The sequence below is a fragment of the Anticarsia gemmatalis genome, chromosome 11, assembly GCF_050436995.1.
Source record: "Anticarsia gemmatalis isolate Benzon Research Colony breed Stoneville strain chromosome 11, ilAntGemm2 primary, whole genome shotgun sequence".
Classification (NCBI taxonomy): domain Eukaryota; kingdom Metazoa; phylum Arthropoda; class Insecta; order Lepidoptera; family Erebidae; genus Anticarsia; species Anticarsia gemmatalis.
Window position 1 is genome coordinate 6,903,192 of NC_134755.1, and position 16,402 is coordinate 6,919,593.

The following is a 16,402-nucleotide window of genomic DNA, read 5'->3' on the forward strand; positions in this document are numbered from 1 at the left end:
TTAACTTCCGAAAGCTATTTCTTAGCCTGCCGAAGGGATTCGGGATCAACGATGTTTGAACACTCGGAAATCGTCGGTTCTTCTTGTCCTTGTCATCATCATTTGTTGTTCGCTTCTGATATTTGTTTCTTCTCTGTTTATATTCTTCGGTTTTCGTTGCTTTAACGTAAGACTTGGTAGGTTCCGCAGAAACTATTTCCGATAAGTCGTTTTCAGACATCACTTTTGTTTTATATTTCACATTTTGTATATGCTATGCTCGGTTATCGGACTAGAGTGAGCTGCTGTCTCAGTTTTGGCATTGATTGAGTGTGACGCAGTCCAATGATAAGATATCAAGATTACTGTGATTACGGGGACTTAGGCTTACCTACATGTAAGTGATTGTGCTGATGATTACACCCTGTAAAAATCTGAACAGTTTTATGGATATCTTATAATATTATGTCAACATTACCTAAAATAGTTTTTATTGTTATGTAATAAAGTTTCCGTGATCTGAATATAACGATGTCTGTCTGTGAAATAAACGTGGTCGACCTTTGTGTGCAGTCTGCGTGAAGTGCCATGAGCCTCCTAATTCTTCCGTCATTAAGCAGTTTTCAGCTTGATTGATTCATTGCCCCATTGAATTATTATTTTTAAATTACACTTCACAAGGGCCTCAAAAACTAGAAATACAAATTAACTGGACGACGTCTCTGGCAAGATTGAGACATTCTTTGTGTAGTACAACCAATTATAGCAAGCATAATTCCCATAATGGCACAAACCTACAAACTGACACATATTTGTAAATTGAAAATTTAATCAAGTTCATTACATATACATATATACAGATTACGTAATATTAGCCGGCCTCGAGGTATTTTTGCCTATTTGTTCACTGTCAAGACATAACGTATATTATTCTTTTCTACAACTGTTTGCTATTACAAAAGTATAAGGATCACGCTGAAACAAGTTTTCAAGAAAACTCTTTCACGTTGAGTAAGTTGTTCTTGTCTTCCAGTTGATGATGGAAATTTATTTTATCTGATTAGTACGTATTTGATTTTTAAAAATACATCTTAATAGTCTTTTACTACTAATCGTTAACTTTTTGTGCCTTTCTTGAGGGTGGAACAAGGAACCTAAGGTACAACTAGAACTACTTTTCTGTTTTTCTTTCTTTGTCGTCGTAAACATTACGTACATTACATAACATTACACACAGGCTATTCCTTAAAACGCCCGCGATAAAATCAACAATTTTTCCTCAAAGAATTTTGCTACATTCCTGAACAAAAACAGGTAATACCAATTACAAATATATGCATGTTCAAAAACATAAATTATGTCAAACAAAAGGTCAGGTTCCTTGAAGGACTATTTTTAAATTTATCGATCCACAGTTTATCATGTTTTTGTTCATAGTAACCTCGGTCGCTAAAGGGCATGCACCTTAGTGGTACACAAAGAATGAGTGATACGGTTTTTCCTGCACGTTTACTGTAGGCATAACTCCTACGTGCAACTCTACAAGGCTGCGTCAACATTGCTCTCGTTTTTCCAAGCATTGTAGTTTTTCATTCTCTGTTTCTTTCTTGCGTGCGCTTTTCCCTTTTAGCGTGAAAGAGACGAAGTGATCTATTTACTTGTGTGCGCTAGTGCGCAGACGTTCGCGTCATAGCTATGCCTGCTCGTCAGTTTGACAAACTTCAACTAACGAACTGACTGATTCATTCAACTTTTTATTTTGGAAGTGGTGCTTAGACTGTGGACGTTAGAGAGTGAAGTTTTTAAATTTAAAAATATATTTAATCAGGTATGTAATTCATGGTTTTATTTACGTAGTGTAGAACAATGTAATAACTAATATCTGTAGACTGAGGTGCGCTAAATACTAACAAAATAACACCGGTCGTCCACTAATTTACGAAATAAATAAACATTTTATCAGCTGAAGTTGTCATGTGATCGTACTTGTATAATAATATGTATTAACAATGACTATGTTAATGAATATGTCTAATTACAAAGTCTATTAGCTTTAACGTGGTAAAATAGAATAGGTTCAGTGAAACCTAAATGAAAACCTTTCTTGCTTTTCACGAATGATATTTTGATTCGCATAACTTTGATTTATATTTTCTAAAACCTCCGTATTTGTGTTTTGAAGTATTTATATTATCTATTAACAATAAAGTGTGCCTAATCTTCATATTTTCTTGATGATTAAAACCACTTGAAAAGTAAACACTTGAACAATCGATGTTTCTTGTCATCAATCAATATAACCTTGTACTACAAAAGTCTGCAATAGTAATTAATTAAAATGGATTTCTACGTAAAAACAAGAATCGAATTATCCTATTTTTTCACACTGTATTTAAAGTGATTTATAGTCATAAACTTAACAATTGGATGAGAAGACATTTAAAATAAAACCTGTTTACAAATTATATTTCTAGTTCATGATGCAACAAGTGCCCATTTATTTATTTTACCCATCGAAAAGTAAAATAGAGGAATTAAGAACCATTGTAATATGCCAAAGTAATAGAAACTCATACAAATTTACTTAAAACGTCATTAATCGAGTTATCAATTAGACTAATGGTTCTATTATTAAAATTACCAGTTCGCACACGTGAGACCTATCTTGTTTTGTTAATTAATTTTAAAGTATTTTGAGTCCAATGCTATGTAGATAGAGTTCAAAATATCATTATTTATTCGCACACTTAACATTTTTTGAATGATCAGTCTTAGGGCGTTTATATGACACCTTATCAAAGTTATAATTATGCTGATAGCCAAGCTTTAGATACTACCACCTATCTGAAATCGTCTTTGGTTTTTCCACCTGCTACCTAAAACAGGCTGAAGAGGAATTTCCACGTAATCTTGCATGTTTAATTGATTCTTTCCAAGAAGAAAAGCATGATTAGTTATATGACTGTGAGCAATTAGGTACCTACCTAATTCTTATCATGACTATCGACTTAACAATATATGTACATAGTATATTTTTTTCCCAATCGATAGGTAGTAGTGGTTTGCTACCTTTTATTATGAGGATAATTTTTAAGTACCTAAATTGTGTATACAGGAAAAATGTTACGAGCCAAATAAATATATTAAATACTTGTAGGCATTGTGGTATGCACACCATGCTGAATTACTCATCATTCTGTTACTCATATTTTTAACGTCAGAATCTAACACACACGCGTGCATTTGTTTAATGTTTATGTAAACCCAAAAATATCAGTGTTCGTGGCGAATTCGTAGAGTATCGTAGAATAGTAGAGCACAGTACAAGTAGTAATTAAAGTTTGATTAAAATTCAAGATCCTTTTCAGCTTTGTGTTTTTTGGTACAGATACCTAACATTATATTTTTGACTTTAACACAATATAAGCAACGTTCGACCACAGTTATCTACAGATAACAGTCCATGATAAGAGACTTAACAGTGATAAATATCCGCCATTTTGTAAGAGACAATTACGACTGATACATTCTTTGTTGAACATCAGAGAGAAGTAAGTATATAATACATTGTTGATCGTTTTAGTTGAACGAAGTGGAGCAAGATGGGTCTTTGCTTATCGTTCGACTGCGGGGACTGTGATGTGTGCTGCAATCCTTGCTGCTTGGCGCTGAGCGCGTGCTGTCTGGTGCCGTGTCTGTGTCCGAACGCGTGTGGACAGCAACAGCAGCCGCCTCCTCAGACAGTCACCGTGGTTCACCACCCGCCTGTTATCGTAGAGCAACAGCCACCACCGCCTGGCTACCCTTACCCGCCGCCCCACGGATACCCTCCACCAGGCGGATACCCACCACCGCCCGGAGCCTACCCACCCCCTCCTGACGGCGGATATCCCGGTTACCCACAACCAATGTACAGATGAAAAGGATTTTAGTTAAGGTAAGAAGTGTGGACGACCTAACATTTGTAGTTGCTTTGTAATTAGTAGTTCATTATTTACTGTTGCTTTTAACCCTTAGAATGTAAGGAGGTAGTCGTCGAAAGGTAAGGAAACATTGGTGGGATGACTTGGACATTTACGTAGAGTCGAGTGACAGTTAGTGATTGTGGAGTTTCCCTAGCACTGGGGCATTTAAATTCAGTAGGAAAAACATGTGAATAAAATAGTGTCATTGAAACAATAGTTGATAAAAAATAATATTACCGATGTATGGCTTATCCAAGATTTGTCCGCTACATCAATATGACGTAGCGCATTCCACAATTTTCATTATTTTCCAAGAAATGTTAATGAAAATATTGTTTGTTTAAATATACTGTACCAAAGAACCTTTGTTCAATTTGAATAAAGTTTTATCATTATATTGATAAATGCCTTGATGCCATATTAGTGATAGGTAGGTACTATTGACATATTATCTGATTTTGTACTGAAGCGATTTGAATATGAATGGATCGACACATTTTGTTCGTCTTTGAGATACTACTGAGTATTTTCTCTATCCTTGACTCTGCATGAGTAGATACAGTCACTTGCATACAAATTCTATTATAATGTAAATGTGTAGAATGTTCTAATGTAAGAGTTATTGTGTTCGTCGTATATACATACATACATAATAATATCTGAATATATCATAGGTGGGTCTCACAAATAAGGTTACTTAGAAGGAGGAAATTATTTGTAACTATAACATTTACATTGAAGTATTTACTATGGGATGTAGTCTTTCTTGAGGTTTGTAAAGATCGTACCAAGTGAAGTTCTTTGGTCTATGCCTATCCCTATGGGAAAAAGGCGTATTTTACGTATGTATGTATCTTCTATCTTCAGTAGTTTAACATTTATAAAAGCTTATTATTGCCCCACTACTGAAACCTCTCTTGGCATGAGAGGGAGTGGTTATACTTAAACTGTATAAAGTCTGATAAGTTGGCTAATTGCAGGTTGAGTATTGTGCATATTTTATAGAACATATTAGAGTTTTTATTTAAACTTACAGCAAGAAAATATGAAAATTCTTCTGATTATAGTATTGTAGAGTGTACTCCCCATCACGCACACCTTTCAGTAGCGCCATAAAAAGGCACAAGCGTGTTAGGAAAACGTTACTAGTCCCATGTTGTATGATCCATTTTATGAAAGTATTTATGCCTACCAGTTGACATAGTTACTACTATTATTATACGGCACCTCGGTTATTTTGTGTAAAAATGTTTACTGTTGAGAGTAACACCCAATAACAAAAAGTTGTATATAATATACCCATATTATGTATATGTAATATTTAATATACCCTGTTAAGTTAAGTAGTACCTTTTAAAGAACAATATTTAACAAACTTTAGCAACAAATAACCGCAAAAGTTCAATAATGTTGCTCTAAGTATGGTTGTAACGTTACTTTATTCAATCAAACTTTGCAGTCTTTTTCGAAGTGCATTTACTGAGTTCCTCAATCTTCGTTTTAGTGGAAATTATTTCATCATGCTGATAGTTGATTGTTTCAATATATCAATAAGTAGATATGGTTACTTATCAATCGCTTTATTGGATGGACCATTTAATAACCTGCTTTCGTCAAAATTGGCCGTTGATTGTTTGTGGTTTAGAACGGCGTAAGTTGGTTAATTTATTCTAATTCTAGTTAAAATTGTTAACAAAGTTTTTCAAAACGATTTTTTGAAACAGTGTACCAAGTGTTTTTTTTTCTGACGTTTTCAATGAGTTTAGTTACTCATGTTGTTTATATCACAAATTACAAAGTTTCTGCTGTTGGTTTGTAAGCAAATGTACTTATAAGTAGGTTTGTTTAATCACCTTTGTAATAGAAAACGTGTTTACTTTCCAGTATGGGTTGCTACGTCTCGTGTCGTCCTTGTTGTTGCTGCTGTTGCCCGTGCCTGTGCTGCGACTGCTGCAGCCCGCCGCCCCCGCCGCGGACCACGGTAGTGCATCACCACCACGTCGCTCCTCCAGCGCAACACACGACCATCAATGTACAACCACAACCACCACCACCTTATAGTAGATAGAACTGACATTGTGAGTAACAAAAGTCGCTTCAACTATTTCAAAATGTAACGCAAACAGCAGATTCTCCACAGTCGGTACTGTCGAGTATCGAGAGTTTGACATTTAAAATGTACTGCCACAATAGTTCTTTTGACCGCCGTTAGAGGCGCTGACTAGATTTTCATATATATTTCTCTGGTTGTCGATAGTCGATTGTGGTAGAGAATCAAGCTACAGTAATCCTGAAAGTACGTTTTAAGCGATTTTTCTTACTGAGTATATACTATAGGTACAGGTTCAGAATTGACAGGACTCAATCTTTATCTTATCTTTGTGTTTTTCTGTTTGAACAATGAGGTGTGAAATGATTATTAAGATTATGAAAGGATATCCGTTTCGTTATCTTAATGTATACTAGCAAATAGTTAGTCATCAGTCGAGTGAGTCACTATTACAAAGAGCCAAAGCTACAGTTTCCTGTGTTACTTTCTAATTAATGTATTGTTATCGTTGACGTAACAAACAATGAAGAAAATTGACTAATTTCAATGTAGGTCAGGCGATTTCTCATTTTCCTGTTGCAATTATAAACACGAGAGGTGTATTACTAGTAACTTGTAATTTAGTTTGCTACAAATATTCTTTAACTTTAGTCTTTTCTAGCTTTTTGTTGTATAAAACAAACATCCAAAAGATATTAAGTTGAGAATATTTGTCGGCTGTGACATTGTCCTTGTCCATTATTTCCCGACTTCATTCTACCAAAGAACAAAATAAAAAATGTATTACACCGACCTTGATCAAAGAAAAACATTTGAAATCAAGGTAAACTGACTGGTTTGTACTTATAACAATATTGTAGTTTGCCTACATAAGAAAAATAAATGCACAATGGTATTGTAAGTTGAAAGAAAGAAAACATCGAACCGACTAGTTCTTTTTGTTGATGTTGTTGTATAAGAATTAAGTTTGCAAATGATGTGTTACATAATGTGTATGTACAGCATGTATATACAATTTATTTACTACTAAAGTATTGTATTTTATACTAAATGAAAGCAGAGCAGCACAATATAATGTAGTGATAATTAATTGTAAATGTTTTGTCGAGTAAATATATTATGTACACTTTTTAAATAATTTATCGTACTTTTATTAATGTCTTTATAATTATAATTTATTGTAAATAAATAAAATTCAAAGTTTTGTATTTGACTCAAGTTTTTTTTCATCAAACCTACGTAGTCTTTATAAGACTACACTCTTTAAAAATAATAATTCGATAAGGATAGCAAAGCCTACATAATATCACAAATATTCTTTATCATGTGTTACCTATTTTTGTTATTTTATCGCATCGTAATCTTTTACCATACATTTATTTCGTATGATTTACCGATGGTCACGTGTAACATACGGCGGCACGTGTATAAAATATATTTTGATAACATTCCTTCATATCCTGGACTGTAGGTATGCTTTAGGTAGATACCAAGATACCAAGCATCCGTTGATGAGTTGACTAGTAGTAGTATCTAATTTTCAATCAGCCCGGTATACAAACAGTGAACTGTACCTCGATTCTGCACCACTATCGACTACCGACGACCGGCTAGCTATCGAAATTTTGACCTTTAGAATGTACTGCCAAAATATTTCCTACGACACCCGTCAGAGGCGCTGATCAGATTTTCATACAAAATTTCTCGATGACAGTTCGGTTGTCGGTAGTCGATAGTAATAGAGAATCGAGGTACTGTAACGCGATTCTGAACAGTTGGTAATGTCGAGTATCGACATTTTGACATTTAGAATGTACTGCCAAAATATTTCCTACGACACCCGTCAGAGGCGCTGAACAGATATTCATTCAAAAATTCTCGATGTCAGGTCGGTTGTCAGTAGTCGATAGATGTACAGAATCGAGCTACTGTGGCGACCATTCGTGAAGAAAACGAAATGCATGCTTTGTGCTTTGTCTGAACATCTCGTTTGACTACCTCATATTGAAGCTGAAACAGTGTGCTTTTATTTACAAATCACAATAGAACTTTTATATTCGTTGGTATCCTAAATTGATGGGTTGCAATGAATGATTTATAAAAAAAATCGTTATAGTTTAATATTTGTGGCCGTAGTTTGAATTTGTCTGTGTCTACATTTGATGTTAATAAAATTAAGATATACATTCATACTACGTAATAAAAGATACACAATGCATTATGCATTGCGTATGTAATAAAATATTTTCCACGCCAATTTCAAATTAACATTATGTAAAATTTACATATTTTTAAACATTTTTTGTCGTTGATTAAGAGAAGACATTTTATCTGATTGAATAGCATTATTATTGTGATTTTAAGTCTTAATTCTGGTTATATATTAAAATGTATAATAGTAATAATTATTGTATTATAACTGAACATGTTTTGTAGATTTTTTTATATCAGGTTTTCGTATATTTTATAAGAATGTCTATTACTATTATTTAATTGTGTATATTGTACACAATTGCATATAGATATATTTATATACAATTCACGTGTACATTCTCGCACTGAAGAGATACAGGGCGTTATATTTTATTGTTAAATTACATTAAGGTGTGTTAATATATATTATTTATCTTTTTATTAATATTATAAAATGTCTTGTTATAATGTGTTGATAACTTTTATTGTCATCGTTATAATTCGGCTTACTACTTTCTTATTATTACGATATCTTTCCCCTTATTGATACGAGAACTATTGGCTTATTAATTGTTAAAGTAGAGTAAGCAAGTATGACGTACTTGTTCAGTTATTTAACTGGGAATCACTGCATTGTTTTAAGTACGTAGTGATTAATATAATTTCCCTTATTATGTCAATATTTTATTGAAAACGTGACCAATATTGTTAATCTTATCAGCTGAAAATTTACGCGGCTATTTGTAAATATTGTACATCAAGTTGTGGTGCACATTTTGAAGTTTAATGACGGATTTTTATTAATTTTTCTACTATACCTTTGCTTGATTATTTTCTATTCATTCTTTTAAAAAAGACAACTCCCCCACTAAAAATTGCTCTTGTGCTGCGGAAACTTTAATAAACAAACAACGGACGCAAAGCACAACCAGACCCGAAACAATTATTATGGATTTAACAAATTTTAATGTTATGTTATTTAACTGGGAATCACTATTGCAGTGCTTTAAGTACATAATGATTCATATAAATTTCCCTTACTATATTTTACTTAAAACGTGACCGTGAATACTTCTCGTATCTTATCAGCTGAAAATTTATGCGGCTATTTGTAAATAAATATTGCACATTCATACATTTTTGGTCTATCCTATTTACCAAAATGTTGAAGTTGAACCGTAGTTTTTCTTAATTTTTTTCATACCGTTACTGAATTATTTTGTAATTCAAATTGTATTTTTTGCGTACATCGTTCTAAGGTCTTATTATTATTGTTTGTCTTATATAATATGACTCACAGCACTCACTGAAAGTTTTGTATGAGTGCGAATAAATTATCTTTATCAGTTTTTATCGATAATTCCAATACTTAAACAAACATAGGGCCGGGATATTTTATCAGTTTCTTGCCGCAATTCAGCACTAGAACATATTAGATATCTTTAGACTAATATAGTTCCACTTCCAAGTAATTTACATTAGAAATTTCTCCATTTAACTAGGTAAGTTTAACTAAATTTCATGTTTATTTATGTTTTTGACAGGAACATCTGTCAACATTGTTCTTTAAACCAAACAGTCTATAGTACGATTCTCTACCGTCGGTTCTATCAAGTATCGAGATTTTGACGTTTAAAATATACTGAAAAATAGTTCTCATGACGTCCGCTAGAGGCGTTGATTGGATTTTTATACAGAATTTCGATGGTCGATAGTGATTAACAATCGTGTTATAGTTGACAGACAAAATGCTAATAAACGTCGTAAACATTATTAAAAAAAATATTTATAAATATTTATTATTTTGTTTTCAGTACAATGGGAATGGGTGGGTCTTGTTTGCTTTTCCCTTGCTGTGGTCCGCCTCCGCCTCCTCATCATGGGCCTCCGAGACATTTTGGACCACCACACCATGGTCCTCCACATCATGGCCCTCCACACCATGGCCCTCCACATCATGGACCTCACGGACATCACGGACATAATGGACATCACGGACATCACGGACATCATGGACATCACGGACATCATGGACATCATGGGCATCACGGACATCATTGAAATCACGAATATAACGTCGAATTTAACAGAATTTTCAAAGGAATCTCTTTGTGTTTAACTTCGTGACTTTTTTTATTGAGAGGAACTTACAGTTCGAGAGATTGATCAGTCGACTTTATTAGTGACTAGCTGATCCGCGCAACTTCGCTTGCGTCACATAAGAGAGAATGGGTCATCATTTTCCCCGTTTTTTGTAACATTTTTTACTGGTACTTTGCTCCTGTTGGTCGTAGCGTTGTTATATAGCCTAAAGCCTTCCTCAATAGATAGGCTATCCAACAGTAAAATATTTTTTCAATTCGCACCAGTAGTTCCTGAGAATAGTTTGTTCAAACAAACAAACTCTTCCGCTTTATAATATTAGTATAGATTGGATATAAGCAAGATTACAAATAATACTTTCGATAATTTATATAACATCGTGTTTATACATCTCTACTATATCCTATTACTTTAATAAAAACAAGTAAAAATCTAACAAGTGTGCTTCATTTTGTCGAATAACAACAAGTTTCTATAGCAAACCTTTTTTTTTCTGAATCCGAATAAACCATTGCTAGATGAGAGAGCCTTGACTTTTCAAAACATAGGTATATATTATTATAATTAATTTGGCCTGAGATAATGTGCGTTAGTATTTAAAAACTTGTCGCTACCGTCTCTAAAATAAACCTAGCACTTCTCAATGACACTCGAATTCTTAATTCTTATTAACCTCTCTAGCTAACCCTGCAAGCTCAACCTAAGTACAGTATCAAATACAAATAAAGAAAGATTATTTTACGGAAATAGGGTCTAACCCACGAGCTAATTACGGCTGATGACTCTTTTCGCATACAGTTTTGAGCGAAAAATTGATCATCTCAATATAAATAACGTATTGTGCCGCCACAATTTGTGTATTATTATTAACCCTTAACGATGTATATTGGCATATACATTAGTAACTATCACTTAAGCCACGGTACAAGCGACGTTTCGACTGGTTGTATAGGTGGCTTCACGGGGTAAATTCCACGTTTGTGGACAAGGTCTTAACATTAACCTGAATTTTCGCGAATTCGCAAAACTGCTAAATTGTTATTTCTGCTACATCATATTTTAGCTAAACATTTCTAAGTAATCTGTTAGTGGTCGTTGTAAAGATCTTGATATGATTCACCAAGTGTTGCATGCAACGGTCATAATATCGGCCAGTATCGGTTCCTATCAATATTTATATTGTGTATGATTTATTATACCTAAACAGAGTTTCGGGAAAACTTATCAGTTCCTAGTTGAAGCGGAAACGTATTGAGCGTATTTTAGGCAGCTTTTGATCTCGCGTCCGAGTTTTGATTGGTGAGTTACATTCAAGTATTAATGTGAGAGTTTCTAAATTCTAGAGTATTTTAATGTAATATCCTATGTATAAATGGAAATAAAGTTTATTATTATTAAAAGCTTATTTAATACCTAATTGCTAGCTACATTGATAGCTTTTCTATTTTGAGTTACAGCCACTGATATCGTTAAGCTACGTTAGTTGTGAGTGAATGTATTATAACCACTAACCATATGATAAGAAGAAGACAAAATCGGGACCTTGGTTTCATGTTAATTTTATATGTCTTTTGATTCTGGCTATTACCGAGTTTAGGTAACTACAACATAGCTCTTAAACTACTGTTAAGAGTGGCTAGCATAATAATATAATATAGGTATAACTAACAATGAAAAAGTGAGATTCGATCCCACAAATTCTCGGTAGTAGGTATAATTAATATGTAGGTATAATTAAATACAAATGTTTGTTTTAGCATCATGGGTCTTTGTTTCTCTTGCTGTGGTCCTTCTCCACCTGGTGGACCCGGGGGTCCTGGAGGTCCTGGAGGCCCTGGTGGTCCCGGTGGACCTCACGGACCACCGCACCACGGCCCCGGCGGCCCGGGAGGACCTCATGGACATGGTCCCAGGCGATAAAGTGGAATATAAGATAAAAGTGAATGTTGATTGTTTTTTGGTAAAATGGTGTTCTGCATAATGTTAAACGGATTTCGAATGTTATAAAATAAGTTACAATAATAGCTTGTAAAAAATATAATGGAAAACTCTGACGTACTAATCATGTATTACAATTTAACAGACTCGCTATATTATTATAAAAGTTGTAAAGATACTTTGGTTTGTGGTATAAGGGTGGAAGGCCTACGTGTTTATTATTATACAAAACTTAAATTAAAATATACCTTTGTTTTTTATTATTGTTATTTTAAATTCTAACGCCTGAAAGATGTTTGACGCACGATGTTCATCGTGATGGTTTCTGTGCTATTGTATAACAGTACCGCGATTCTCTACCACTATCGACAAGTGACAACCGGCTAGCTGCCGAAGAATATGTCTGATAATAATTGGTTTAGCACCTTTAGCAGACGTCGTAGAAACTATTTTTCAGTACATTTTTAATGACAAACTCTCGATACTCGAAAATACCGCCGATACAAAATTGCGCTAAAGGCTTTTGTATGCAAATGTAATGTAAATTGAATAGCGAGCTTCGCTTACGCTTCCATGGGAATAAAACAAATGTTATTTATTTCTGCATAGGGAAAGGGTATTTCTGTTAGGGATTAAAAAGCCTATTAAAACTATTTACTTCTAGACCGATGTACTACTGCGAAATTGTAATACTTAATCATAAAATTTTAAAATAAGTTTGCAGTGTTTCCTTTTTTTGTTACATAAGTTGGGCACACCTCTACCCGACCTTCAAAGGATTAGGAGCAGGAAATATTAAAAAAATCCTCAAGGCTAAACTACTCACATACTAATATAATATTAATTATCTACATCCGAAATTTATCAGTGACTCATGCGTAGCGGCAAACTAGATACCGAGAAATTGATATGAATACGATTTTTTAGGGAAAATGTAAAGGTCTTTCAACTGCATGGTAAATTCTGAGCAATATGTCATCCGGTCGGGATAACGGATGAAAATTATAAACCCACTATATTTTTGATAAAAGAACTTACCTGACACGATTCGGCTTGGTATTTTTAAGTCTAATTGTTGTTATTAGAGCCCTGCCTCACCAGGAGTGCCTAGTGAGGCAGGGCTCTTAAACAAAGCGTGTCTTTTAGTGCTTTGCGCTCAAAGGTGCATTCTTTTCGAGTTTTGCTTTTCTTCAGATTTATATTTACTTTAACCACGCTCACTTAGTATTAAACCAGGAGATTAAAAACAAGGTGGCAATAAAACGCCTTTTCCCTTACACAGGTATAAACATTGGTTATTCTTTAAATTGCCAGTTTGGTGGTTCTTGGATGATTAGGAAACATTGCTGTTATTGTTTCCAAATGCGTTCAAACAGTGAGACCGGTCGCTCGATTCTCTACTAAAATCTGATCAGCGCCTCTGACGGGTGTCGTAGAAAATATTTATCGCGCTACGGTTCTCTATATTATACATACAATCAAGCGTATAGTAAAATACATAAATACGTGTTTATATTAGCTTTCTTGAAATTTTGACAAAAATGTGAAAAACGCCTTATAAGTATCTATAGGTGATTCATTTTGTTGGTCAACATTTTATCAATATTTATCTTATCGCCGAAACTAGCACCAATAGCGTCGGTAAGGTTGGCTTCATAATACGAAGTTTGGTAAAATATCAAACACTTGTGATTTCGTTCTGACGGATAACTTCACGGTTACACCAATTGTTTATTAAGGTAAGCCATGTCTTATTTCTAACAACTTATTTTTACCTATAGTTATTATAATATATTAATACGTTACGTAGGCAGTGATTCTAAGAGGACCAGTGACGTCGAAGTTTGATGTTATTTTCTATGTGATACAAAATTTGATTAGTCTCCCTTCCGTCCTCTTCTTGCCGCACTTTATAAGTCAGATCTATAAGTAAGATTTAAAACATTGCCCTTTTAGCGAATACCTAAGTATTTTCAAGTAAATTGCTAGTAGCTAGTAGTAACCACGTGACCGATATTAATTGTTATCGACGGATTTGATTTGTAGTGATTTGTTTAAAAATACACATTGCACAACGTGGTGATGCAAGTAGATCATACATATTTACCAGTTTTAATTAATTTAATTATTAGAAATATTCCGAATTTTGATTCAACTTCTTTCCTTACACAAAACGAAAATAGAAATTAATACATAAATAAACCGACATTTTTACCCAAGAAACAATTTTTTACTTTATTTTTAGCTATTATTTAATTTTGTACTATATGTGTTACAGATGGGTGCCTGCTGTAGTTGTTTTGGTTGCTGCGACTCGCCTGATGAAGTCCAAGTCGTGGATAATCCTGGTGGTGGCTTCGGACGTGGTGACTCCGTCCACGTCGTGGACCACGTAGAAATGGGCCACGGACCCATGGGCAGATGATCTTACAATAATGTTCAAAAAGTATCCGACATATGTGAGACAAATACAGAAATGCTATTAAAAAATTATGAAGTAGACACTGTTGTTGAGTTCCTTCGATGAAAAGGAACTACTATTACCTAAGTGCTACGTTACGAGTACATGGGGTGCTACAGACGATACTAGCCCATAACGATGTCGAGTTAGTAGACATTTCAAAACGTCAAGTATCACGCATATTTCACATCAAAAAGGCTTTAGATGTTTCCTTTACGTAATTGTAGCACTAAAAACTTCAAATATGTGAATTTTTTATCGCTATCTTGTCAGTGTTTTCCTCGAACAAGGATAATCTTGCAAACCACAGTGATTCCGTGGTTTGACAAGATAACATTTATTTGAAAATAATACGTGTCGCTTTTGGTTGTTTTCATTTTTAAATGACCATTTAAGGTGTACATGTAAAAATACATACCTACCTTAAAGTAAGACTATACACACGCCTTTCCATTTTTCTTGCAATGGGGAAATGGATCCATATTATAATTTGAGGCCAGAGTTTACGGATACTTTTTGAGAATACTTTGTTTTTGTTTATTGTATAGTGTTAATTTATTATGTTTTTGTCTCAATTCCAACATTCAAGATATTCAGGTGCGCACTGAATTCTATCTTTAAGTAAATGTGTTTACATAAAATAAAAACAATTAATATATTGATTGGACTTCTTTTATTTTTGAAATAGCGTAGGCAACTTTTGAATATACACATATGCATACATAGGAGTAGATAAAGACCAGAGAACGCCACTTGGTACGATCCTTACAAACTTGCTTTGCTTCATACACATCCATACATCTTGTCGTACAGGACCACTGGTTACGAATACCACACACCTGACCTTTTTGCGAGTTATAACCGATACCATTTGCACGTCTTTCAATGAATTGTGGAATAAAAAATGTATACCTATACAATTTTAATGATAAGTATGTAAATTTCACACTTATTATTATATTATTCACTGAAACTATGAGTCTTATCTTTAATTCTCAGAATCAGTTAATCAGGTACACGTTGTTCATTGACCCTACCTTGCCTGCGACACCCAGAACGTCAATTAGTCTGATTTTAAACTACTTCTGACACCATAAGAAATTTAAAAAAAAATTAAAAACAAGAACAGGCTCTGAAAATCTTTTTAGACGTTTCAAAATGTGAAACGACTCTGCTTGTAGAATCTCTAAAAGTTCTTTCTTTCTTTCTTTAAAAAAGAAGTTACAAGTAGAAGTAAAATTAAAGCTTTGTTACGATCAATGAAGCGATGAATAAAAGAAAGAAAAACATGGTTTTTTTGTTCATAAGGTGTAATGGCTCTTACATAAATCAGTTACAATAGTGACAATCATCAAGGATTAACAAAATTCTTTAATCAAAAAATAAGAGATAAACAAAAAATAATAAATATTATCTATTAATTCTCACACGTATCTTTGGAAAACACATTATGACATTTGCTTAGTTGGTTATATAAGTAAGCAAATGGTTTATTTCCTCTTTAGTTCAAATTCCCACTGTCAATGTTATCCAAATAATTCAAAGTTACCCAGGTTGACTGTAAACATATTTTTATATAATCGTAATGATTAAAATGTGTTATTTCCGTTCATCGAAAAGGTTTGGTAATTATCTTATCACTTAGATGATTAAAATATAAGAACTTGTACCTATTAAGGTAAGTAGATACATAATTACTAAAAATATCCTTTA

The 16,402-nt window shown here is 33.6% G+C and overlaps 1 protein-coding gene and 1 long non-coding RNA gene across 3 annotated transcripts; both read left to right on the top strand.

Annotated features, from left to right (window-relative positions):
- Positions 1 to 1,649: 1,649 nt before the first annotated feature.
- On the top strand, positions 1,650 to 7,207 carry LOC142976527 (uncharacterized). Of its 2 annotated transcripts, XM_076119946.1 has the most exons (3): positions 1,650 to 1,807; positions 3,563 to 3,916; positions 5,829 to 7,207. In XM_076119946.1, exon 2 carries the CDS (start codon positions 3,582 to 3,584, stop codon positions 3,897 to 3,899), a length of 318 nt encoding a protein of 105 aa, XP_075976061.1. In that variant the 5' UTR covers positions 1,650 to 1,807; positions 3,563 to 3,581; the 3' UTR covers positions 3,900 to 3,916; positions 5,829 to 7,207. The 2 variants fall into 2 exon arrangements, with proteins under 2 accessions (XP_075976061.1, XP_075976062.1); XM_076119947.1 differs by lacking the exon at positions 1,650 to 1,807 and having other exon boundaries at positions 3,488 to 3,916.
- Positions 7,208 to 13,806: 6,599 nt separating this feature from the next.
- LOC142976737 (uncharacterized) lies at positions 13,807 to 15,351 on the top strand. The gene is made up of 2 exons (XR_012959674.1): positions 13,807 to 13,967; positions 14,507 to 15,351. It is a non-coding gene; the product is annotated as an uncharacterized LOC142976737 (long non-coding RNA).
- The last annotated feature ends 1,051 nt before the right edge of the window (positions 15,352 to 16,402 follow it).

Bases quoted from the DNA above. Each gene is read 5' to 3' on its own strand.
- LOC142976527 (XM_076119946.1), top strand. From the start codon at position 3,582: ATGGGTCTTTGCTTATCGTTCGACTGCGGGGACTGTGATGTGTGCTGC.